We start from the raw sequence: 27,498 nt of genomic DNA, 5'->3' as shown, positions 1-27,498 counted from the left end.
TGTACTATAGACCAGTGGCGTAGCGAGGGGGGCGGCGGGGGGACATATGTCCCAGGGCGACAACCTTAGGGGGCGCCAAAATGGGTTGGAAAAATAAATTGAAAGCTTGAGGGGGGGTGCAAATCGAAAATTTGAGAGGGGGGTGCAAATCGAAATCTTGAGGGAGGGGGTGCAAATCGAAACTTTTGAGGGAGGGTGCAAATCGAAAGTTAGTCCCCGGGCGCCGGACAGGGTCGCTACGCCTCTGACTATAGACTAAGAGTAGACTTTTTTCAAAACAACGCCTGTTGCTGGTTAAGTTAGGCCGGCAATCTGGGTCAAGGTAATAACCGATAACTCCGGGTTTTATTTTGTTAGTAAACTGCGGTAATAAATAACCGGAATAGTTTCCCCTTTACAGTCATATGACATTATATTTTTAATTGAGAATATAAAACTGGCCATATTTTTATAGCCTACATTCAACATTGATTCAAACAAGACTATTGACAAGTAACAAGAATATCAACAGATATTTAGTTTTGAGTAATGTAAGTAACTAAACTATGTTTAGTTTATTTTTTTTTTAAAGCTAGGACGGAAATTAATTATTAGATCTAGATCTACTCCACATTGCAGTTGTGAAAAACATTGTAAAATAAATACTAAAATATACTAATATATATATAGGCCTATAAAAAATAATACAAATAGTTAGATCTAGACATCTAGAGATTCTAATTCTAGATCTAGTAATAGAATAGTCTAAAAATAGTATAGGGCCTAGATAAAATTTAAGAAGTTTTTTTACTATTAAATTGTATATTAAATTATTAATCATTTATTTTATTAGTAGGCCTAGATCTATATAACAATAATTAATATTATAAAAAAATATGTAGGCCTAGGGCCTATATTTTTATATGCCTTTATGGCTTATGGTAATATAGACCTTACACAAGCTAGCAGCAATCTAATATATATAAAGCTCAATTCTGTATGTAACATGTAATTAGTTTGTCGTTGACATACTTTGATGGATTTAAGTGTTAGATTATAATCGTGCTCATTGTCTAAATTTATGAGTTAAAAAATTACTATTGAAAGTGTTGGGAAATAATTTTCATTTTTCAAACTGATAGTAATAATTGTCGGCATGTTCATTAAACTCAATTTTAAAAAAAATATCATCTTTTACAAAAATTCCAATTATGTCTGAAAATTATTTATATTTAGTCATTTAGCACTTACTTCCCTTTGATAAATTAGGAAAACACAATTACTTCCCTTTATAAAACATTGCATTAGTGGAAAAGAATTTACTTTTTATTACTTTGTTTTGGTGTTGGGAAAAAAATAATTACATAATTAGCAGGGATTGATCAAGTGCAAATGTTGTAGGTATTTTACGGTTAAGCTTGGAGTATTATAATTGTTCATTTGGTTTGGTTTGGCACCTACGTTCGTTTAAGTGAGTGCAAAAGACTATGAATAAGTTGGGGTACTATAGTCGTTTATTAAACTGAAACAGGCGATTCTGCCCCGGGCTAGACTGTGAGCACTTTGCGTTTATGTTCGCGTTTGTGTTTTCATTGTGTTTAGGTTGGGTTTGCGTTAGTGGTTGCGTTTTGATTTGGTTCGTTTTTGTTCTTTCTTTTTTCGTTTTCGTTTGTGTTTTTTTTTTCTTTGGGTTTGTGTTTGTATTTGTGTTTGTGGTTGGTTTTGCGTTTGGATTTGGTTTGTTTTCGTTTGCTTTTTCATTTATGTTTTTTTCTTTGGGTGTAATAGATTGAAATAATTGTGAGGTCAAGGGAACTCACTCTTCTGTATTAGTTATATTTATAATATTGTTATCTTGAGTGATGTCCCTTGGGTACTTCCTTCCGGCCTCTCTGTGTGTTACCATCGTGATGTAGTTAGACCCAATAAATGTGTTATATACAACCACAGGCTTCTGTCGTCAATCTATTATAACTGGCGACGAAGGATAAACATCTACTAAAAAGAGCACCTACTTACGCAAAAAAGAGGTTTGCTAGAGCTTATTAGCTAATTATTTCTAGAATTATGGCGCTGTATGGCCAAATAAAAGAATTTGATGTGAATGATGAAATCATTCAAGATTACCTAGAGAGGTTAAGCTTTTACCTAGAAGCAAACAACGTGACGATAGAAGCCAAAAAGAGAGCTATTTTGTTAACAGTCATAGGGCCTCAACAATTTAGGCTACTAAAAGACTTATGCGCACCAGCTAGTCTAACTACCAAGAGCTTTAACGAGCTGAGCAAATTGCTAACAGACCACCATGCGCCTGTACCATCAAAGTTTCTATGTCGAGCTAGATTTGACAGTAAGACTCGTCAACCAAACGAGTCAATATCAGAATATGTTGCTGCCTTACGTCATCTAAGTAGATTCTGTGAATTCGGCGATACGCTGTCTGACAGACTATGTGAAAAGTTTGTGACAGGTGTAAACAGCCCTGATATACAAAGAAAGTTGCTGCTCGAGTCAGATCTAACATTAGAAAAAGCAATACAACTTGCAACTTCATTCCAGCAGTCATCAGATGCGGCGAAATCTCTTACGCCTTCAGGGATCCATGCAGTAAACAGCAGGTTAGTCAACAAACATCAACCCCATCAGAGCATTCCAACTTATGCTAAACAGCCTGCTCGTTCAAATCCTAGATCTAAATCTAGTAATAATTATCAAAAATGTCATCGATGCAAGGGTCCCCATGCATCTCATCGGTGCAAGTTCAAGTCTGCAACTTGTTATAAGTGCGGTAAGCAAGGTCACATTGCCAAGGCCTGCTTTGCAAAGTCTTCGTCTGTTGCTAAATCTAGCCAGTCAAGACAGTACCGCAACCAAAGGCAGCACTATGTTAACTCTCACCAAGACTACCTAACCCAACCAATGAACCACTCTACCTGTGAAAATGCTCAAATTGATTTGCAGCCGGATTTCAACCTGTTCTCTGTTAAATCAATAAGTCATGCTCCCATCAATGTACAAGTTAATATCAACGGTAAGAGCATCAGCTTCCAACTTGACACTGGAGCATCTCTAACAGTCATAACAAAGAAAGATTTTGACGCTGTCACAGGAGGATCAGTGCCTCTACAGCCATGTCACAAGTGTCTAACAACATACACTGGTGACAATGTTCCGGTAATAGGAGAGTGTATGGTTCATGTAAGTTATAATGGTCAAAGTGTTAAACTTCCTCTTCTTGTGGTTGAAGGAAATGGACCGCCATTACTAGGTAGGAACTGGTTAAGTAATCTTAAGTTAAATTGGGAGAGTATTTGTTCATTGAAGAATGTAAGAGAATCTAGTCTTACTTCACTAGATAAAGTTATATCTGAAAATAAATGTGTTTTTGGTAATCTTGGATTACTAAATGATAGAACAGTGAAGTTAAGCATTAAAGACACAAATCCAAGATACTGCAAAGCTAGAGTTCCACCTTATGCAATGAGGAACAAAATTGAAAATGAGCTAAGTAGATTGGAATCTAATGGCATTATAAAGAAGGTAGACTATTCCGATTGGGCGACACCCATTGTGCCAGTGTTAAAGAAGGATGGTTCTATAAGAATTTGTGGAGATTATAAAACTACACTGAATAAGCAAATAGAGCTAAATAGGTACCCTATACCTAACATTGAGGAAATTTCTTTGAATTTGGCAGGAGGAGACAAATTCACTGAATTAGACTTTAGTCATGCTTACACTCAACTAGAACTGCATCCAGATTCAAAAGTCTATACGACAATAAACACACATAAAGGACTCTACCAATATGAAAGACTGTGTTTTGGCATATCATCTAGCCCTGGAATTTTCCAAGCTGTCATGGACAGTATTTTTAAGGACATTCCAAATGTTTGTGTGTACTTTGACAATGTGTACATAACTGGTAAGAATGACACTGAACATCTTAAAACACTTGATAAAGTATTGAAAATTGTTGGTGAAAAAGGTTTAAAGATAAACAAAGATAAATGTCAATTCATGCTGACAGAAATTAGTTTTCTTGGTTATATATTAAGCAAACAAGGTATCAGACCTCAACCTGAGAAAACAAAAGCCATTAAAGAAGCACCCAAACCTGAAAATACCCAACAACTAAGAGCTTTTTTGGGCTTGATAAATTACTATGCAAAGTTCATAGGAAATCTGTCTGGTAAATTATCACCACTGTACAAGCTGCTACAGAAAAATGCAACTTGGCACTGGGGTAAACAACAAGAAGCTGCTTTTAATACAGCAAAAGAGGCTTTGTCTGCTGACACCTTACTAACTCACTATGACCCAGGGAAAAGACTTATATTAACATGTGATGCTTCACCAGATGGTGTAGGAGCAGTCTTGTCCCACATGGATGAGAAGGGTGACAGACCCATTGCTTTTGCCAGTAGATCTTTGAACCAGGCTGAGAAAAATTATTCTCAGTTAGATAGGGAAGGCTTAGGCATCATGTTTGGTGTTAAGAAATTTCATAAGTTTCTGTTTGGTAGGAAGTTCACCATCTTTACAGATCATAAACCATTGCTAGGTTTATTTGGAGAAAACAAAACCCTACCTGAGCATGCCTCACCAAGAATTCAAAGATGGGCTATCACACTAACTGCATACAATTATGAATTGAAATACAAACCTGGATCTGAGAATAGTGCAGATAGTCTTAGTAGATTACCTTTAAAAAACCAAAGCCTGAGCTATGTACCAGAAGATGTATTTGTTCTCTTCACTATCATGGATAACTCCAATATAAATGTGAATGATATTAAGAGAGAAACACAAAAAGATGAGTGCTTAATAAAAGTATATGAGTACTGTAAGAATGGTTGGCCTGAAGAGTCTGTGAATGATGACTTAAGGCCATATAAAATAAGAAATTAAAACCCTTTGTGAAGATAATATAAATGATGGAGAAGATACAGTCCATTATCAGTCAGAGTTGCCTAAACAAAGTATTTGTAACTTAATAAATGATTATGGTGATATGGCAATTTCAAATGTTTTAAAAGAGAATACATTAGTAAGAAGGAATGTGATCATCAAACAACTTTGCTAACATCATTAGCACTTACAGAAACTAAAAGGGTAACATCAAAAAAAAGAAAAAAGATTTTTTGCCATTTAATACTTTCAGATGCCAATTCAAAAATAGTTCCATTAAATCATGACAAATCATCCATTGAAAGAGAATTTGCAGTTAATGATAATGTGCATCTAAGAAATTATGGGAGAAAGGAAAAATGGATACCAGGTCAAATTGTTCAATGTACAGGACCTGTGTCTTATAAAGTAAAAACAAATGATGGACTTATTGTCCGTAGACATGCAGACCAGTTAAAAATAACTTGTGCAGATAATAAGTGTGAATCTGTCAATCCCACCAAGTCTGATCAGTTCACACCAACTCAGTTTGTTCCACAACCAAGTTCTGTTGATATGAGTGAACCAAGTTGTCTGGAGTCAGAAAATGTAAATTCTGGAGTTAATGATTTAAATCCTAGACCTCCTGAGATAGAGAATCCAGATGGTCAGAATCTTGAGTCACCAAATCAAAAGCCACTGAGAAGGTCAAGCAGGACAATCAAAGTCCCAAATAAGTTAGACCTATGATTCTAAAGGTCAAAAGGACTTTGACATTATTGTTTTGTATTTTGATTATGTTGTAGCATATTGTGCATTGTTTGTAAGGATGTAATCTACCATAGTGTTCATGTTACAATATAATTGGTGATTTTAGGATACTATCAATTGTTCTATTGAGAGATGTGTTATTGTGTTCTAAGGGTAAAGGGATGTAATAGATTGAAATAATTGTGAGGTCAAGGGAACTCACTCTTCTGTATTAGTTATATTTATAATATTGTTATCTTGAGTGATGTCCCTTGGGTACTTCCTTCCGGCCTCTCTGTGTGTTACCATCGTGATGTAGTTAGACCCAATAAATGTGTTATATACAACCACAGGCTTCTGTCGTCAATCTATTATATTGGGTTTGTGTTTGTGGTTGGTTTTGCGTTTGGATTTGGTTTGTTTTCGTTTGCTTTTTCGTTTGTTTTTTTCTTTGTGTTCGTATTGGTGTTTGTGGTTGGGTTTGTTGTTAGGTTTTTGTTTTCCTTTGCTTTTTTGTTTGTTTTTTCTTTGTGTTTGTATTGGTGTTTGTGGTTGTGTTTGTTGTTAGGTTTTTGTTTTCGTTTGTATTTGTAATTGTGTTAAAGTTATGTTTGCGTTTTATTGTTTTGGTTGGTTGTGGTTTGGGTGGGCAATGCCGGGTTTATGATGATTACTAAACACACAGGTAATGGTCTTTAACAGAAAGGTTTTTCACAGAAGCCAGAGCAGGGCCTGGCCGGGACGGCTAGTAAATAAATATTAATGTTATATTATTTATAAATTATGCTAGATAATATAATTATAAATATAATATATTATATATATAGGCCTAAGACCAGGGGTTTCCAAACGTTTCAGCTAGAGGGCCGCATTAACTATCAAATATCAGTTTGGGGGCCAGTTTCTTCCAGGCATCTCTTTGGGGTGGCTGACCCCCCCAACTTCCCCAAAGAATGTCTACCCCCCCCCCCCCCCTCCAATGAACTATAAGCAGTGGCGTAGCGAGGTCGGGTGGCACCCGGTGCGGCACTTAATGGAGGCGTAGCGACCCTTCCCGGGGACAAACTTTCAAGTTTTTGATTTGCACCCCCCCTCAAACTTTCAATTTGCACCCCCCCCCCTTCAAGTTTTCCATTTGCACCCCCCCCCCCCCCCCAAACTTTTGATTTGCACCCCCATCTCAAGTTTTTTCTCTATATATTTTGCTATTTTTTGCCTTGGCGTCACCCCCGTAAATGGTGTCACCCGGTGCAGTCTGCACCCCCCGCACCCCTCGCTACGCCTCTGACTATAAGTTATATAGAAATATATACAAATTTGAAGTCTCTGAACTATCTATTGTTGAGCCCATGTGACCCTATTAAATTCACCATCTTCACCACAGGATTCAGTACCAGAGGCGTTGCAACCCTTCCTGGTGCCCGGGGACAAAGTTTCAATTCGCACCCCCCCCCTCAAAATTTTGATTTGCACCCCGTTCAAGCTTTTGATTTGCACTCCCCCCCCCCCCCCCCACTCAAACTTTCGATTTGTTTTTCCAACCCATTTTGGCACCCCCTTAAGTTGGCGCCCGGGATCTATGTTCCCCCCCGACACCCCCCCCCCCCTCGCTACGCCTCTGTTCAGTACACTGCTAATGTCCATATATTTAGCAAACAAAGCTAGCTGGTGAATAATACAGTGCAGGAACATAGGTTGTAGAATGTTTTTCTCATTTGCTTGTCCAACCAAGCCTTTCTTTATGCCACTCATGTACTTTCCTCCATGAATTGTCAGGTAACTGAGGTTAGTCCAGTCCAAGTTATAATCAGCAAATGTTTTTTTTTTACTAATTGCATATATCCTCTCCAGTAACAGTGCCGTACATGTTATGTAGGGAAGCCAGCCCTTTTGTTATGTTCTTGTCTTCATCCACACCTCTAATGAACACAAGAAGTTGAGAGGTGGAACAGCCCAGCAACTCATCCATTGCAATAGAAAAATGACAAAATTTGCTTGCATTTTTCGCTATTTGAGTCACACTGTTTTCAACAATTTCTGCAACATGGCGGACAATTGTTTTGAATTTTCGGGACATAGTTCCTCATCCAGCTCCAACAATCATTTTTTTCCGTGGACAAAATGATCTCGGCGGGCCGGATGAGAAGACCTCGCTGGCCGCATCTGGCCCGGGGGCCGTAGTTCGGAGACCCCTGCTATAGACTGTAGATAGATAGATAGAGATATTACTATGGCCCCCTAGAGACTGACAACATCTCACACCTCTGCCCCCCCCCCCCCAAAGACACACCCCTCCTCCTGAACGGGAAGGCCATAATTGTGTAGAATGACATTCATGTCACACAAAGATGTAAGCTGGCTAGGATAATAGGCCTTAAGTGACCATATAGGTGGGCATGCAAGGGAGCGCACCCACCCCCCCACCTCACCTCTGTAGTAAATTTGGGAAATCCCAAGTTGGGAAATCCCATGAGATACCTAACAAACCAAATAGCCTTTGGTTAATGGATATTCATGCAAATGTTTGCATTCTTTCAATTAAGAAAGTAGGGTTAATACTAAAGCTAAACAAAATGAACTTCCATCAAGTTTGATCATATTTACAAAACATTTTCTCATCCTTCATTATTATAGGGAGAATCAAAAGGAAGAGCCTAGCAAAAAAAAACAAGAGCAAACAAATATGATGATGCCTAAATTAGCTCAGATAGCAGATAGGTAATAGTAGTATTAGTAGCATCCCTTTATTTTTTTCTTTCACATAAAATTAGTTTTAACATATTGGGAGGCGGGATTAATTAACCAGCACACATTTTTTTTAAACAATTAGAGAAGACGCTAATCCAATAAATGAGATTGTACGAGCTCTTTTTTTATACTCAAGATTCATTTCAAAATTAACATTATGGCTTTTTAGATGTTACACAAAAACTTCTTTGGATTTTTATACTTTAAAACAGCTTGCAGAAGATGTCTACTTTTAAACCATACCTCTGCTATATACCCATATGTTAAATGCAATTGTAGATTTGGCAATGTCATCCTATTTGGCAATGCTGGAGACTTTTGGCAAGTACCATTTCCAATTGGAGCTGATAATGACTACAGAACTCAAGTCCGCAGAGCACGAGATATGGAAATAAGAACTGATGATGTTTTGATTTGTTCTTATCCTAAATCAGGTATTAATTTATGTTTGCTTTGATTAATGGGGATATGATGGCTTTATTGGTAGGTAGGGATAGGATGCATTTATGGGTAGGTGGGGATATAACACATTAATTTTGGTTTGGATGTTTTCAATTAATCAATGGCAACAAGTGATTGAACTCACAGAAATTTGTACCTGTCCTCATCACTTGTAGCTAGAAATCTAGTTGCAGCGATTGTAAACATTTGTTTCAGGGCGTTATAGTTGAACAAAAGTAAGTAAACTTTTGTTTCAGGGCGTGATAGTTGAACAAAAGTAAACATTTGTTTCAGGGCGTTATAGTTGAACAAAAGTAAGTAAACTTTTGTTTCAGGATGTGATAGTTGAACAAAAGTAAACTTTTGTTTCAGGATGTGATAGTTGAACAAAAGTAAACATTTGTTTCAGGGCGTGATAGTTGAACAAAAGTAAGTAAACATTTGTTTCAGGGCGTGATAGTTGAACAAAAGTAGGTAAACATTTGTTTCAGGGCGTGATAGTTGAACAAAAGTAAACATTTGTTTCAGGGCATGAAAGTTGAACAAAAGTAAACTTTTGTTTCAGGGCGTGATAGTTGAACAAAAGTAAGTAAACATTTGTTTCAGGGTGTGATAGTTGAACAAAAGTAAACATTTGTTTCAGGATGTGATAGTTGAACAAAAGTAAACTTTTGTTTCAGGATGTGATAGTTGAACAAAAGTAAACTTTTGTTTCAGGCTTGCACTGGCAGCAGGAGATCATCAACATGTTGATGAAAAAGACATCAAAAATTACAGATGGAGAAACTTCTCTTGGATTCTTGGACATGATGCCCATTGAGCATTTCAGTAAATTACCTTCTCCAAGATTATTGGTTACACATGTGCCCTATAGGTGACATTTTTTTATTTTTGTACACAGTAATTACAAGCAGAAAGGGATGATGAATCTGATTTTTTACTTTATCTTTACATTTCAGATATGTTCCTAAACAAGCATTTGAAAAAAAAATTAAGATCATTTACTTGGATAGAAATCCTAAAGACGTTTTTGTGTCATTTTATAATCACATGCATAAGAATATTCCCCCATTTGATTATGCTGGATCATTTGAACAGTTTTTTTACCTTAATATAGAGGTTGGATGTAAGTACTATTTCATTCCTTCTAAAAAGTTGTCACACGTAAACCATAATTGTTGACATTTGACACAAGTAAAATCATAATTATTGACACTAAATGAACTAACTCTAAACAAGTCTAAACTAAGTATAATGTATTGTTTTAGGAACTTTCAGAACCTGTGCTCAACACTGTATTATTACTTTGACTAAATCAGTAAATGTAATCTTTCCCCCTGCCGATTGTATCACAAAGTTATATTTATTTCAACCCATTAAACACAATAAGCAAATGATATGAATGTAACAACGTTTTGTTGCCGTCACTAGACATGTATGGGGATCTGTTTGACTACAGAATGGAATGGCAGAGAGGAATAGAGTCTCATCCAGATGGTTCAGTTTTTACCTCCATCTATGAAGAGATGATTTTGGTAAGTTGATCAACATTTTTAAAACTATTTGTAAGCACATGGTGTGTAGAAAGTTAATATTTCATGATTTACACTGTGGATAGTGGACAAACAAGAGGACCATGAATTTTAGATGGTGCAGTCAACTTTTTGACACTGCAGCCCTCAATGTGAGTGCCCAGAAAAATATGTTGACCTCTCAAAATTCACTTCCAATATAGGCCTACAAATTCAGTAACATTCTACTATGTTCTTATGAAAAATGTCTGTTATTAAATAAAAAAATGTAGAATCTATAAATGTGTTTTTAAAAATGTATAAATATATGATTTACATTGAAGATTTTTTTTTTTATCAACCAAAAAGAGGTGCAAAGTATTAAACATACATTTCTTAGTATGTAAATAAAAGTAATTGTAAGCAGCATTACAACTCATATAGTCTAACATGGGGTCATGACTCCTATTTGTTTCTTATAGGTTCCATGATTTAATGAACTGCTGCCAGTTAAATTTATACTTCTTGTGTGCAGATTGCCATAGCATATTAGTATATAAAACATCATCCTAATGAGTTTAACAATAATTCTTCATTAATGGTAAAACTAAACAGCACTAACAATCTGCTAAAACAACTGCACCAAATTTTTTCAGAGATTAAAAAAAAATAGATAAAAGTTTAAAATATTTGATTTGCTACAAAACCCAACTATCAAGTTAAATTGAAAACAATATTTCTTGACCACAGGATATATTGGTGGATAGTGTTATGGTTGAAACCATGGAATCAGGCTGGGCATATTTTTTAGGTGGGTTTCAAATATGATGTCTGTAGTAGTCAGGGACATAGGGAATAAAGTAGTTGTAGAGATGATCTAAGTGTAGAATTGAGTAGCAATATCTTCCTCGTGGTACTAAAATTAAGAAACAGTGAAATGTGTTTATTCATCCTTTTTTTTTTTACTATGTGGATATCTATGTAACAATAGCTAATATTTTTATACAAGACCCCATTGGTGGATAGGGCTAAAACAATTTTTCTAAACTGCAGGATCCCATTGGTGGAGTTAAAAGCTTGAATAGATACGTGGATACTGGCTGTTCAGATGAGTTATGTGAAGAAATAGCTTCAGCCTGTAGCTTTGACAATATGAAGCAACACAAAGAAAAAACAGTGCAGCCTGAATTTCAAGCTATGTTTCAAGACAAAAAGATACCATTTTATAGAAAAGGTATATTACATTAATTAGTATAAAATATAAAAGAATTTAAACATTTTATCCAAATCTCCAACCTTCAATTAATTTTCAATTAAATCTAAATAAATTAATCTGTTTTATTTTGTTAGAAAATTCATTATAAAAATAGGTCTTTTAGTTCAAAGTTAACCTAATAAACACATGGTGACTGAGTGCTTTATTATACCAGCCATGTTCATTCATTAGACTAAATATTTAAACTTTCTGCTATCATTGTAACCATTTTGATGTTATGAGTTAGCACAGACTGAGACTCTAGCTTATCAGACCAATCTAACAATTCAATGTTCCTTTCTCTATTTATAGGTGGTGTAGGAGATTGGAAAAACTGGTTCACTGATACTATGAATGAAGATTATGATAAGGAGTACAAGAAAAGAATGTCAGAATATAAAACTGTTTACAAATATACTTTAGACCAAATGTCGAGTGAATAATAGATTAGATCACAAAGTAATGACACAATAATTCATATTAAATAACATTTTTAATTCTATTAAAACTAGATGCATATAAAATCCAACAAATCAAAATTATCATATCATGACCTGTTATAAAATTAACATTGCTCTTCTGATTACTCTATTTTAACCAGTGTAACTTACTTTCAATATATAACACTCATACCCAACCTGCTTTTGCCCTCTGCTCTATTTTACAGTTAGTTCCCTCAGTCTTAGAGATTATTTTGCCACAAAAATAAAGGCAACCTTCATAGTTTTAAAAAAAATGTGAGTGTATCTGTAACTACTAAGATTGTGGTTATAAATATTTTAGCCTTTATATAAAGCAGTCTTATTCATTACATCAATAGTTTAGACTTTCTAATTCTAATTTAAAACTTCAAATTTCAGTAGAATTTCAGCATTAAAGGTTACACCAGCATTAACTGGTCTCACCAAACATCACAAAGCATACAAATTGTTACCTCAGCTTGATGGGAAAATAACTGGGCATGATAAAACAGAATTGAAAAATGAAATAATAACAGAAATAATTATTAATTGATCACATTATCAGGATTTTAAAAATACACCCAAAAAAAAATATACCAAAATTATTGTTGGGTCAAAATCAATGGCAAAGAGTAACCTATATACTATATGAAAAAAAAAAGAACTACTTATAGTTAAGTTATAGCTAAACTTTAAATCCTGAATGTATTGCTGCTACTCCAAAGGTCAAATTTTCATACTGAACCATCCTAAAACCTGCTGTCTTTATCATTTGAGCAAAATCCTCCTGAAAATAAACCAAATAAGATGTCATTTACAGTAATATTCAAACAGAGCATTGCTATGTGGAGCAAAAGTGTTAAAGTTTTATAACTGTTAATGTTTTAAAGAATGTTTTTACTTGATTAGGAAACTGCCTGATGCTTTCAACTAAGTATTGATATGACTTCCAGTCTCCAGCAATAATTTGTCCCATAACAGGTATGACTTGAAAGGAATAATTATCATACACACTGTAGAATGAAGGTTAGATTATTTTTTTATGTACCAGAAATATTGATTCCCAGAAATGAGCAATCAAAAAACTTATGCAAACAGAAAAATGCACAAACTAATTTTCTGTACTATTTTGTAGAAATATGTTTTATTATGCTACAGTGTACATGTAGTCACTTTTCAATGCTTGAGAGCTTTTAATATGAAACCATTAAAAAAGAAAAGATTCTTACCTCCGTAATAATGGATTTTTAACTTCACTGAATTCAAGGCACATAAATCTTCCACCAGGTTTTAAAACACGGTAAGCATCATTTAGTACCTGAATAATTCATTTACATAAATAAATGTTTTTTTCAGTTTACATACAACATTTATTATCCTTATTATTATAAATAAAAATTGTATAATTATAAAAATATGTACCTTTTGTACATGAGTACAGTTGCGTATACCAAATGCTATTGTATAAGCATCAAATGAATTGTCTGGTAATGGTAACATTTCAGCATTTCCTTTAACCCATGAAATACCTAAATTATTCAAACATAAAATATTGTATAAATACACTTCAATAAAACATTTGCTTTTAATTTTTCTTTCTGGAACATAAATTAACCATGGCATTTGGTTGAAAAAAAAAATTGAAAATTACCTGAGGTATATCCCATGTCTTTGGCTTTATCTTTCCCCACATCTAACATTGCTTGGTTAATATCACAGACAGTTACATGACTTCCATTGTGGTCAGGATCTGTTATATAATCTGAGCTTTCACTGACTGTACATGTATTGTTCAATGCATCCTAAATAAACCGTAAAAGAAACATTTACTCTTTCATACTTAACTGTTAGAAAATTACAATTTACATATTTTACTTTTTATATATTTTATAATTATTAAAGATTTTTATAAAACCAAATCCACTGCCTACCTGTGATTTTTCCACACTATCAGAGGAACCCAGGGTAGGTGTGCCTACATATCTCAGGAATCGGAAAGCTATATCACCTGAATTTATTAGATTTAGGAGAATCAACTTGTATGTCATAACCGAAGTAAACAACAGTTTAAGCACATAACTAATATGCTCAAGTTCAATCGGATCTTCTGTCAATTGATCACCAAATAACACAGGAGCATGATTTTCAAAAAATTGTTTGGAACAGTAATTTTATTTAAAATTAAATAACTATAACACTGAAGAATACTTATCAAATCAAATTAACTGTCAAAGTTAAATGATGCCCATGTTTTAAACGCCATGATAATAATAAGAGAAACAACCCTTCACTGTAGTTTTTAAAATTATTTTCATGCAATCAATAAAGTATAGTTTTCAAAGAAAGTTGACCTGTTCCTCCAGCAACATCAAGAAGTTTAGTGCCTGGAGATGGGGCAAATCTTTCAATAAATGTATCTTTCCAAACTCTGTGTATTCCAGCACTCATTGCATCATTCATTAGATCATACTTGGATGCTACATTTTCAAAGACTTCATAAACTGTAGATCCAAAAAACAAAATTTACAAATATCAGACAATTAGATGCAGAATGCTATTTCAATTTTAAGGTTGAAAAAAGAATAGATTAAGCCTACTAAACTAGTAAAAAAGACTAGAACAGTGTTTAACAAAAACTGACTACCAGCATCGATTAGCAAAAACACTTGCTATAGAAAATCATTAGCAAAACAGTATTTAACATGCAACTAAAATATCTATACAAATCTGTATTATCACAAGATTGCACCAAATAAAATATGGTTTACAGTATTTCTAAAGTATTTTAGAACAGTCTGGCAGACTGTACCCCTTTAACTAGGTTTTTTACTGCTAATAAAAATCATTCCAGAATAGACGCTATATTGTATTATTACCCTATTAGGATAAAGATCTAGCTAGGGCTCATTACATGAATTAGGTTAATTTATATTTTGTTCATTTAGATCTAGCATACATATTTGCTCCACCTAACCTAGGGCTATAAAAACAGGGCCATCTGTAAATTAGAGGGATTTCCCTTGAAATTACAAAAATAATTTACCAAGCAAAAATTTTAAATATAGCTACTACAATAACAAGCTTAGTTGCATATGATGAAAATGGTTTAAATAAACTTATTTTTTAAAAGTTAGCGCCTACATGAAACATTTTTGTAACTTTTAAAACATAATGCATACAATTGCGAAAAAAATTACTAAAATTTATCAGTCACCTGTCCTTCACATTACTAGCGCTGGTTGATTTTACAGTCCTAAAAATGATAGAATACCAAATAAATATTCGTTCACTGCACCTCCATTGGCCTAAAATTATGGGTGTTGGTAAATTGTGAGACGCATAATGGCGAGGTGGTAAATTGCGAGAAGAAAATGCTTGACATACCTGCAGAACCACTGATAATTAATACTGAGACACAATTTGCTAGATAATTTTTTGTTTCATGCGTTTAGTGGTTTGATTTTTCTCCCAATGTGTGAGAAGAAGTTATAAACTAAACAAATAGATAAATCATGAGTGTTGTTCATTGTTCTTTTTTAGCCTCCTTTGATCGCCCACTAACATTTTCTTGTCAGCTGGAAAATATTCCCATCTTAGTCACTGGTCACTATGAGTTCATGAAGAGAATATTATTTTGACTATTTAAAAAAAAATCTAGATCTAGATCTACATTTAAAATTCTAAACATTGTCGCCTGTTTAACTTAAGTTTTTTGTCTGCGCAAGAAAAATATTACCGTTTGAGGGGTCATAGTCGGTGCATACAAAAACAAAGGTCATACCCTGAACAATAGCATTAGCAATATTGCAAATGTGGTTGCGGTCATTGTTAGTTCATATAATCTTGTCAACAGGAGAATTATTCAGCCACATTGTTAATGTAGGGCTAATATCTTCCAATCTTTAACATTTTGATTTGTTGCACTTGTAGATAGCGTAGAAGTATAAATAAATAATTTTATAAGTGTAATTTATATTTTAATAAGTAATTCTAATTATAAACATTTTGAAAAATCATTAAAATTGATATTTATACGAAGAAAATATTAAACGTAGGCTGCATTTATAATACAAAATTTCTTTGCAACAATATAATGTGTTTCCAGTGGTTTCTAGCATGACACTGTGATGTTCAAAGGTGATATATTGGGTGGCTTCAGTGTTCCACACAAAAGAAAGATCTTAGCAATATGCAAGACAAAAATGTCACAAGACCAGCGATTTTCGCACCCTTCTTGTAATTTATTGGCTTGCCATTTGGCGTCTCGCAATGGACCCAAGTGAGAATAGTCTTAAAGGTATTCAAGAGGTCCATTTTAAAAATCATTTGCGGTGTAATATGGTTATAAAATCCTGTTTGGTTTTTTCTGACTTTAAAATTGAGTGGATGTATTGACGTTTTAGTATTTTTGGTAATAAAAAAAAAAGGTGAAAGCTTTTCTATATTTAAGTTTTTAAATATGCCAATTCTAAACGTCGTTGCTTCTATAATCGTCCGTTCAAATTTTCTTGTCAGCGAGAGAAAAAATACTGACAAGGTCTAGGGTTACTGTGAGTTCACTTTGGTTTAGATATCAGTAGTGTAGGCGTATAACATACATCATAGCAAGACCATTGCTATTTGAGATTGCTGATGATGTCACTTTTATTTGTCCTCCAAACCAAGCAAGATGAAAAATGTATTTGGGGTCAGTGTGAGAGTATAAATTATATTTAACCTTCAATTATAGCGTACTATCATGTATGCAAGATATTAGTGTTCAAGAAAATGGACCTGGAAGTAATAGCCTACATTTAGCTATTTTATACAATTTTTTTGTTTTTTAAATCAAATTATGTTTAACTGAAGAAAAGGGGAAAAACAATTAATTAAGCACAATTAAGCAAGATTTTTAAATATCATATGGAATTACAAGAAAAAATCACAATAGAAAAGATATATTCTACATCTTAAAAGTTGTGTCACTAAATCTTAACAAATTTATTGCCTGGTCCGAATACCAGCCAAAGCTATCAAGACAAGGGTCCCATTAGCGGCTGTGGCTATTATAATGTAGCATTATTTTTTTACGAGAAAAATGGCCCGTTGAGGAAGGATACAACGGGCGATAGGTTGATAGTGCTGTCTATTTTCTCTTAACTAAAAGCACCCCCCCCCCCCACACACACACACACCCCAAAACATGTCTACCGTCCCATTCAACGAAATATAATTATATACTTTATCCAGTGTCCACCCGTTCCCAGAAAATTCTACCCCCGCCCCCGAAAATTTCAAGTACCCCCACCCCTCGCCGGGGAGGAAAAAAGTCTGAAAGAAACACTGGTCGCATTTGTAGATCATACAAACTAAAGGAAGAACCTGGGCGGGGCTTCGCCCCTACCGGAAGAGATGCTTGAAGAAAAAACAACTGCCTGCTAAACACTTTTTAGATTAGGAAAAAGTCTGAAAGAGACCCTGGTGTCGCACTTAGCCACTACCCGAAGAATTGCATGAAAGAAACCACTTTTTAGATTAGACACATTAATAAGACGGTAATTTTATTATAGAGTATCGATGAAATTTCTTTTGAGTTGGGGAGGGGGGGGGGGGGGCTCAGACGTTCTTACGCGGGGGATGGGCTTCGCCCCTACCCGAAGAATTGTATGAATGAAACTCTTCACGCAAACCACCTAGATTAGACAATGTTTACTCGAGAATCAATGACGTCATATTACTGTGTGCACTCTCCGGCTTGATATTATTTTCTGCTCTATGCTCAATATGACGTCATATTTCGTTTTCGTTTCACTGTGAAAGTTTTTAAATTGCTTGTGTTTTCTCTAGAGCGTTCTTGTCAGATAGATACATACACAGATAGATACACAGACAGCGAAACTATTATTATAGATGGTATTTAAAAACTTTATCTGCAAAGTTTTATAAATAAATAGGGGCCTAACTATCGGTCACGGAGTTCCTGTACAGCCAATCAAAGTTTGTCTTACAAAAGTGAAACATCGGGTTATAACTTGATAAAAATAAATAGAAAAAAAATTATTTTCAAGTCCTCTGGATTTGCAACGTTTATTTTATAAGACTGAATAATAATTGATTCTAAAAAAAAAATTTTAAATATTAGGCCTAAATTTCAGAATTATTTTTACAACTTTTAGGCTTAGGGGCCTAAGTTTTTATTTTTTATTATTTTTATGGCCGCTATGAAGTCAAAATATTTTTTTAAAAACGAATTTTATCGATGTAAAATGTAAACTTACTAACTTAGTAAAGTTAGTAAACAATATGTTTCAATATGATTTAGATATTGATGAAAGTATTGGAAGGATTCTCATCAACTCGGTGGTGGCCTCCCATTTTTTTTATATTTCTCAACACCTGAAAATTTAAAAGTTAGGCTAGTATACTGAGTATTGAGTATAGATTCTAGAAAGGTTAGGTATAGGCTAGGTAGTAGGTAGGCTACTACTAGATAACTAGATCTAGTACTAGGTACTCATTATTAACTACTAGATCTAGCTAGGGTAAAACTAGCGTCGGTTATTAATCCAGAATGGTATAGCAGTAAAAAACAGTAAAACAATGGCAAAGCCTGTAACACAGTTCCAGAATCCACCGGAAGTACTGTAAACCATACTTTATTTGGCGTCATCTTTTATTTTTAAAAGTATCAACGTGAAGTACCTCATTTGTGGAAGACAACGAGAAGGATCTGTGTGTCTGGACTTACTGAACTAATCAAGGGGATCTGTGTTGTGTGCCGGGACGTATTGGACAAGTCAAAGTCAAGGGTATCTGTGTTTCAAGCTTCAAGACGTGTTGTACAAGCAAGACTGCTGCAAGGGGATCTGTGTGTCGGGACCTGGATCTGTGTGAATTCGTTTTTTAAGATAAGTGCCACCATTTTCTAACTATTTAGAGTACATCTGTGGTTTGTTTTACCACATTGTTGTTTCAGCTATCATATATATTATTTATATATTAGTTGTATAGGCCTAATTGTATACGTTAGGAATTGGATCTAGATCTGGATTCTGTTGGTAATCACAGTTTAATTAATTTAATGGTGATCTAGCCAGTAGATCTACATATTATAAGTTGAAGGGTCATATATTGTGTCATATCAATATTAAATAAGAGTACTGTTGTGTGTAAGAAGGTGATAAGTCACTTCTTAAACAGGTGAATCTAGGGCTTAGATCTAGATTGATTTGAATCTATTGGTGGATACTTTTTGTTGGATCTAGAATGGACACAGAAGAAATTAGGAAAATGTATAAGTTAGGACAGAGTCTGGAATATAAGGGTGAAGATTTAGAGAACTGGGTAACTAGGCAAATGAAACTAGTAGAGGAGACAGCTAGTAGGGCCTATAAATGTGAAATAGCTAAACAGGAATTAGATATAGAGAAAGTTAGGATTGAGGCTAATGAGCAAGCTAGAATAGAGATAGAAAAGGTAAAGTTGGAATATGAAGCAAAATTGGAACAGGCTAAAGTAGATAATGTGGGCAAGCAAGTAACTAAGGAGGTGAGAAATTATGAAAGTAACATTTTAGGGAAGATTCCAAAATTTGATGAGTGCAAGGACAACCTTGACTCGTACATAAGGAGGTTTGAAACGATAGCAAGAACTACCAATGTTCATGAGTCACAGTGGGGGACACAGTTATTGGTATTGATAGGAGGTAAGGGATTGGATGCATGCCACGGTTTAACAGAAGTTGAGATGAAAGACTATAGAACTCTCAAAAGGACTTTATTAGAATATTACCACTTAACAGAAGAAGCCTACAGAGTAAAATTTCAGGAATTATTGCCAGAAACCACAGAGGATTTCAAGATTTTTTCAAATAATATTAGAACAAGTTTTGACAAATGGTATGATGCTTCGGGGTTAGATTTGACAGTGGAAAATTTGAAAGAATTTATTCTAGTCAACAAGGTTTTGACCTCAGTCCATAAAGATTTATTTGGTTATCTCCAAGAAAGGAAACCTTAGCTGCATGTACTGACCTATGTCAAAAATATCAGGCTGCCCATCCAGATAAAACTATTAGGAAAGAGACAGAATATGGTCATATTTTTTTAGCTCAGGGAATAGAAAGAAATTATAGTAAAATGGTAGACAACAAGAATATCAGAAGGAATAATGCAAGTCCAAATGTAGTTTCCCAGGGATCATATAATTGTTATAATTGTCAAAAGGCAGGCCATTTAGGGAGAAATTGTCCTGATAGGGTTAGAGTTAGGGATGAGGTAGGAACTAGAACACAAATTAGATGTTTTGGTTGTAATAGGTCTGGGCATTTGAGGAAAGATTGCTGGGAATTTCAAGAGTCAGGGAGAAATAGTTATAATCAAGACCAGGATAGTGTATACATAGCAGTGTTAAATAAAAATTGTCAGGGGATGAATACTTTCAAAGCTTCTGTGAATAGGATGAATACAGTGACAATCAGGGATACTGGTGCCTCCATTATTGCTGTTAGAGATAAATTTGTTAAATCCCATCAGTACACTAATAAAAGGAAGCGTGTAAATGTGTTTGGAGGTAAAAGCTATAGTTGGCCTGTGGCTAGAGTTTTTGTCAGATCAAAAGAGATTACCGGATATGTAGATGCTGTGGTTTTTAGGAAAGGCCCATAAGTCCAGAACTTAGAAAACAAAATCAGCATCCTTGAAAAGGAAATAGGAAAACTTGTTAGTAAAGTACATGAGTTGACCAGTATGATAAAGTTTGATGGCTCTGACAAGGTAGATAGTACAAAGGTAAATATAGGAGATAGGAATCAGAATAGAAATAGAAACAGAAAGTGGTGTAAGCAAGATGATACAGAACAAAGTAAGGCACAATGTTTTATGGCTAGTGATGGGGATGGGGAATTGAATGACTTACAGTGTGCTCTGGTGACCTCTGCTGATGGAACTGAGACTATAAGGATTAATGATCCAAATTGTGTTTGGGCTGACATATTTAGAGCAAATTTGCCTGATGCTAGAGATTGAATTTTTTTTTTAAAACTGAGGTAATTGTCAAAGAAAAGACTGTAGTGTAAGGTATGATATATATATAGACATGTTGATATGTTGATGTGCTTGGTTGATAGTACTCTGAGTTTTGGTTGATTAATACATGACGATGTGGGTTGATGAAGCTTTGTTGTTGTTCTAGAGATATTATAATTATGATAATGATAAATAATGATATGATAAGTTTTTTTTTTGTTGTTGCATGATGATTACACTAATGTTATGAACTAATGATGTCTATAGTCACTTTGATGGGGTTTGATTGCTTATGATATGTGTTGATGTGATTATGTTTTATACTTCTCTAGGTTGATGAGAAATTATGTTTACTTCTCTAGGTTGATGAGAATCTTAAGTTACCTGATCTAGGATGTGGAAATTATGTGGTACTATAATGATTTACTGAATTGATTATTTTCTAGGTTGAGAGAAGTTTTTATGCTGAGTTATTTATCTATTTCATGTAATGATAGGATTTTATTACAGGAGCTGGGGGATCCAGTGCCATGTTGATTAAGCTGTATTAGTGATATTGCATGTAAAGATGGGAACAACCACAGATGTTCACTAAATGGTGGCACTGGGGGCTCTGTTCGCCATCACAAGTTGTGTTGGTCTAAACTAATAATATGTTGGGTATAATTTTCTTTTATAGCTACTGGTGTCAAGAGATGGACATTGCTGAGTAGGATGATGAGAAGTGTGTGAAAACCCAAGAATACTTATCTGAGGGAGATATTTCAAGAGAAATTACTAGTTGAATGCGAGTGATTAAAATAAAATTGTGTGGGAGTAAAATTACAATGTAATGTAGTAATTAAGATTGGAAAATATAATGAATGTTCATGTATAGCACCTAGTTGATATTGTTAGGTTAAAAGCATGTTAAAGATGATATGTTGGTAGACATATGTTGAACTTATAGAATTGTATGAAGCTAATGGGATTAGCTTAAATGGAGAGGGGGGTAATGTTATGATGCATGTTTGACTGAGGAAATCGGTGCGCAGGATTGATGGTGCTGCCGTATATTGAACGAGTGAATGTGTGACGAGATACGAAAGATAGTGACGGTTTAGGTTAGAGAGTTGGTTGCTATGAGTTTATGTGTGAGCAGTTGAATCCTTATCGTCGGTGTGGAAGGACGTGTGTTGTTGTAGATACGAGATTAAAAGATCTATACACGGATTACTTGGTTCCTCTTATCTCTGAGCGTTGTAGACTTGTTTGAATGTGACATAACCTAGGGGTTCTCAAGGTATAATACTCTCTCCCTGGTATTGGAGAGGAGTCAAATGGTAGTGGCTGAGTCAAGTAAATCAAACCCTCTCACAGCAACGCATAACCGTAACATACAGAACGTTTAAAATTTGGATAGATCTATTTTAATTGCGTGTTAAATACTGCTTTATTAATCATTTTGTATAACTAGGTATTTTTAAGTGTTTCAGCTAAATATTTCTGCTACTAAACATTGTTTAACAGGGTTCGTATGCAGTCTGGAAAAAGTCTTGAATTTATTTAGGAAAGTGAATTTCAGATAGATTACGGAGCTTAAGGGGGGAGGGGGGGGTCCTTGTTGACACCACCACTAGCGCCGCTTATGTCTACATATCAATCACAAGTTTCGGAGCTTAATGGGCAGATGAAGTGTATAGGTGGGACCGGGAGCCTAAATGCATTTAAGGAAGCCGCTGTGTCATGGGCATTTTAGAGTATTAGAGCCGAACGTCTCAGGGCAGCAGGTTGCAGAAATTAAAAGCACGTGAATTTGTATAGTAGAGGGAGCACAGCATGCCACTGTAATAAATTAAACACCAATATAATTTACCGAACTAAAGTCATTTAGATCTATTCGTCAGGCTATACGTCGCAAAAGTCTCAAGGCCATAGTGCCTGTTTTGATTTTTTTTTAATTACGTGGTATCTCTTTAACATTAGCCTAATGACAAGTGACGTCACGCGCCCCGCGAACTTAGTGACGTTGTGCTTAGTGGGGGATGAAACGGCGGGGTTGAGAAAAATGACGTATTTCTTTTTTTAAACAGACGAATGCGTGATAGATTCTAATTTTCCTACGAACTATAGGTTGATCTAGTTTTTTTTTTCTAGGGGGAGATATCACTATATAGTGGGTGTTTTTTGTTTTTATAATAATGAATGGTGGGGATGGGTAAACATCGACTATTGAAAATATCAAAAACTGATGACAGCAGAAGGCAAAGAAAAAAACCCCTGTGGTATTCAAATGTAACTAATTAAAATTTAAACCTATTTTTGTAAACACAATAACCTTAATTCAGAAAAAAATGTAGGCCTAAGACTAATGTCTACAGACAAAATAAACAACTAGGCTTAAATGGATCATACTTTTCCCAATGAATTCCCTTTCCCCCCAATCGTCACTAAAAGCATGATGATGATTGAATATATCGCAGTTCTACTAGATTCTATACCCTAACCCTTAACTTAATCACAATTTCTAACGAAAACGAATCTATTCTTCATCATTTTTTTAAACAATATTTGCCCCCGTCCCATATTTTGAGTCCAACGTGATTTATGAGGTATATGGACCACCTAAAAATTGACAAGTTCATCAGTTTCTTCCAGGCATCTCTTCCCCCCCCCCCCCCCGAACAAAATGGAATTTATATAGAAAATATGTACTTTTGACAGTGTGTGTGTGTGTCCCCCCCCCCCCCCCCCCGAAATTGTTGTCCGCCCTCCCGAAAATTTCAAGTGCACCCCCGGAGAAAAAAGTCTGGAAGAAAAACTGAAGTTCATCAATGCAAAAGAGTTTAATAAATGTTGGACCTCCCAAAGGTTTGTTGAGATCTTGGATGTACATACACATAGCCTTCATTTCAATTGAAATTAAAGATAAGAAGACGGCCCTCTGTCCTACGTATATAAAACAACACAGCTATGTATATTAAACAACTAAGTCAACGCAATATACATACAAATAGACATTTAAATCAAGGGAAGCTACTCTAAATTTTATTTGGAAAGATGGCCATTGTTTTTATCTAGATCTACTAATATTTATCTCAAACACCTTGTTTGTTTAAAAGTTAGTTTCATGATATTTTATATTGTTTTGGTGGTAATCTATCGTTTTGGGTACGTAAAATCGCCCGCGATTTGTAATGTGAAAAACAGGTGACTCCTTAAATTTTGATAATTATTTCACATTTTGAGGAGGATTTATGTTTTAAAAAATTCAAAAATGTTTCCTTGATTCATTTATGTACCTGTTTTTAAACAATTGAATTAAAACTTTTCCGTAATAAATGAAGACTAGCGATGTTTCCAACAGATGCAACCATGCTCATTTACTATAGCAGCCATCTTGTCTTAAGTTTTATTTTTATAAGCTTTTAGCGCCAGATTCAGGGGGAAGCCACTCTATTTTACAAATGGCTGCTGTTTATATAGCAAATCTTGCTCTCAGACACTGCTGTTTAAAGTTAATTTCTAGCCTATATCGATATATTTAGCCATAGATTTAGGTTTATTATTCATTTATCTATAATATTTGACACAAAAGTATGACAATATACTTCTATTAAAGCCTTGACAATGAGGTAACGTTTTCGTACATAAATAGCCGCGGGCGATTTTACGTACCCAAAACGATAGATTACTGTTTTGGTCACAGCTTGTTATTTTAAATCAATTAGCCTATCTGTTATATTTTGTAAAATTTGACTTAATATTTAAATATTAAATATACTTATTTAAACAAATATATTCATCAGTTACCTCTCCCGAGCATTACTACTGCAGCCGAATTGACGATAGATTACCTCAAAACGATAGATTACCCCTACTTCTACTAACTAAGTGCCCTAAGCGGCTAAGCCTAAGGGTAATCTATCGTTTTGGGTACGTAAAATCGCCCGCGGCTATTAATGTACGAAAAAGTTACCTCATTGTCAAGGCTTTAGTAGAAGTATATTGTGATATATTTGTGTCAAATATTATAGATAAATGAATAATAAACCTAAATCAATGGCTAAATATATCAATATATGCCAGAAATTAACTTTAAACAGCAGTGTTTGCTAGCAAGATTTGCTATATAAACAGCAGCCATTTGTAAAATAGAGTGACTTCCGCCTGTCTCACGCTATATCCGCTATAAAAAAAAACTTAAACAAGATGGCTGCTATAGTAAATGAGCATGGTTGCATCTGTTGGAAACATCGCTAGTCTTCATTTATTACTGAAAAGTTTTAATTCAATTGTTTAAAAACAGGTACATAAATGAATCAAGGAAACATTTTTGTATTTTTCAAAACATAAATCCTCCTCAAAATGTGAAATAATTATTAAAATTTAAGGAGTCACCTGTTTTTCACATTACTAGTCGCGGGCGATTTTACGTACCCAAAACGATAGATTACCACTACCAGCCTAAGCCTCCCTAAGCCCTAAAAAATAAATAATTTCACCTTTGTGCTCTTTTTCTTCCTCGGTGACTGACTGAAATCCGAAATGAGTTTCATGACGTTCTTTTTCTACGTTAGAAGTTTTGTCGACACGACTGGAAGAAGTAACAGATCGTGTAAAATTAGAAGTACGTAAAATTAGAAAATGCTTCACCCCTCTATTAAACTGGGAGACAACTCGTTTATTCAAGGATGCGGCCATTTTAAATAACTCTAAATACCCAAACTTACAGCTCTAGATCTAAAATATTATGGAATTCAAAGGAAAACTAGAATAAATCTCACATTATAAAAAAAATTAAGGCAAAAGGCTTTTATTATATTCACAAATCACAAAAAAAAATCACGAATGAAAAAAGCACTATAAATATAAAGTAAAAAATAAATTTTGTTTGGTGTAGCCTTACTAAAACTAGATCTATGTAGATATTAATATAATTATAGGACTAAAGTTGAAAAGAGCCTCGACGCCCAATGATGATAAATGTCTAAATTGAACATAGAGAGTATAGGCCCTTGCGCGTGTTTTATGAAAGCATTGTGTGTACGCGGGATGCGAGGGACGTGTAACACTACCGTAGGTAGCCAGATGCTACCCCCGGTTCGGTTTAATCATGGAACGTAGAAGCCCACCATAGGGTGCTCCTGTGCTTAGTGTCATCCGTAAGCCAGGGGCGCCGAAGGCCGCCCCTGTTGCAGTTTGATAGGACGCGCAATCAACGGATACTTACACTCAGGTAGCCGTTGGCTATCTCGGGACGCCAAACCTTTATTACAGCTGATGCGCTGGAGGACACTCCTTATTCGATTTAGTAATCGATTTTATTATCGCTCCGTATCCCTAGTGAATGGCGCTCATTTAAAACGAATATAGGCGCCGTAGAGCTCATGTAGAGCCCAAGGCGCGCCGGCTGATGCACCAGTGCAAATTTGACCGCTGCGCCGTACTTTCAATCAACGGACCCAGGTGCTAAACAAGCCGCTGGGCAACCCTGAGTGGCAAACAGCACCGCTTTACTGCTGGGGGCGCTGCGATAAAAAAAATAATGCAAGAACTTTCTCAAAAGCTAGAGTATCCATCAGGGACGTTTTCAGAAAAATGTCTGGGGAAAACACTACCTGAAGTATTCTCAGCGACTTCCCAAAACGTTTCTTAGCGATTGGATGAAAACCAAAAACTTATATGATTAGTAGCGCCATATGGACTCTGTTCGCCTACCCCCCCCCCCCCCCCACACACACTGAATGCCAATGCCTGTGCAGTAAAGAGGGGACTAGGGGCCTTTTTGGAACTTCTAATTATTTCTATAGTAGAAAAGAAACTGGATTTCTTTTTCTTTTTAACGGTTTTTACATAAAACTAAAATTAAAATTCCAAGTTTTAGGGGTTTTTTTAAGAGAAAAATGGCCCCTTTGTGCATTGGGCCCCTGTGACTTACTGTCGCTAGCTTTACGGTAACTACGCCACTGATTCAAACATCGTCACAAGAGTTCAGATCCTTCTAAAATGACCCCTCTCCCCAATTAGTTTGTTAGGTAGGTCTGTATTTCGTTGTTTATTTTCTAAGTATACTATGGGAGTATGATAGTGTAGGCAATATATATATATATATATATATATATATATATATATATATATATATATATATATATATATATATATATATATATATATATATATGCCAATGACATAACGGCCCCGTCAATACAACCCCGACAAATCGGCCCCGACATAAGAGCCCCGTCACATCGACCCCGTCAAAAGGGCCAGCGACATATTGACCCCGTCATATAGGCTGCCGACAAATAGGCTCCCGTCATATAGGCTCTCGACAAAAGGACTCCTGTCAATAAGGCTCCCGACATATAGGCTCCCGTCATTTAGTTTCTCGACACAACGGCCCCCGTCATTACGAATTCCGACTAATAGGCTCCCGCCATTTAGTTTTTCCACAAAACGGCTCCCGTCATTACGAC

At 35.1% G+C, this 27,498-nt stretch overlaps 2 protein-coding genes across 2 annotated transcripts; one reads left to right on the top strand and one right to left on the bottom strand.

Annotated features, from left to right (window-relative positions):
• Window positions 1–391: 391 nt before the first annotated feature.
• On the top strand, window positions 392–12,023 carry LOC131952834 (sulfotransferase 1B1). Its single transcript, XM_059315717.1, has 8 exons — window positions 392–530; window positions 8,254–8,337; window positions 8,647–8,801; window positions 9,526–9,682; window positions 9,768–9,934; window positions 10,240–10,343; window positions 11,373–11,553; window positions 11,887–12,023. Coding segments are annotated over exons 1-8 (981 nt in total). The 5' UTR covers window positions 392–528; the 3' UTR covers window positions 12,018–12,023.
• Window positions 12,024–12,048: 25 nt separating this feature from the next.
• LOC131952833 (2-methoxy-6-polyprenyl-1,4-benzoquinol methylase, mitochondrial) lies at window positions 12,049–25,734 on the bottom strand. Its single transcript, XM_059315716.1, has 8 exons — window positions 25,525–25,734; window positions 14,387–14,536; window positions 13,967–14,043; window positions 13,687–13,837; window positions 13,458–13,564; window positions 13,265–13,353; window positions 12,937–13,048; window positions 12,049–12,822 (listed from the first exon to the last, which is right to left on the bottom strand). The coding sequence occupies exons 1-8, from the start codon at window positions 25,721–25,723 to the stop codon at window positions 12,721–12,723; spliced, it is 987 nt and encodes a 328-aa protein (XP_059171699.1). The 5' UTR covers window positions 25,724–25,734; the 3' UTR covers window positions 12,049–12,720.
• Between the last annotated feature and the right edge of the window lie 1,764 nt (window positions 25,735–27,498).

Source organism: Physella acuta, unplaced genomic scaffold, assembly GCF_028476545.2.
Source record: "Physella acuta isolate Inbredline_101_S28 unplaced genomic scaffold, ASM2847654v3 ptg000891l, whole genome shotgun sequence".
Taxonomy (NCBI): domain Eukaryota; kingdom Metazoa; phylum Mollusca; class Gastropoda; family Physidae; genus Physella; species Physella acuta.
Note: the sequence above shows the minus strand (reverse complement) of the source record. Positions and strands in the feature narration are given on the sequence as shown.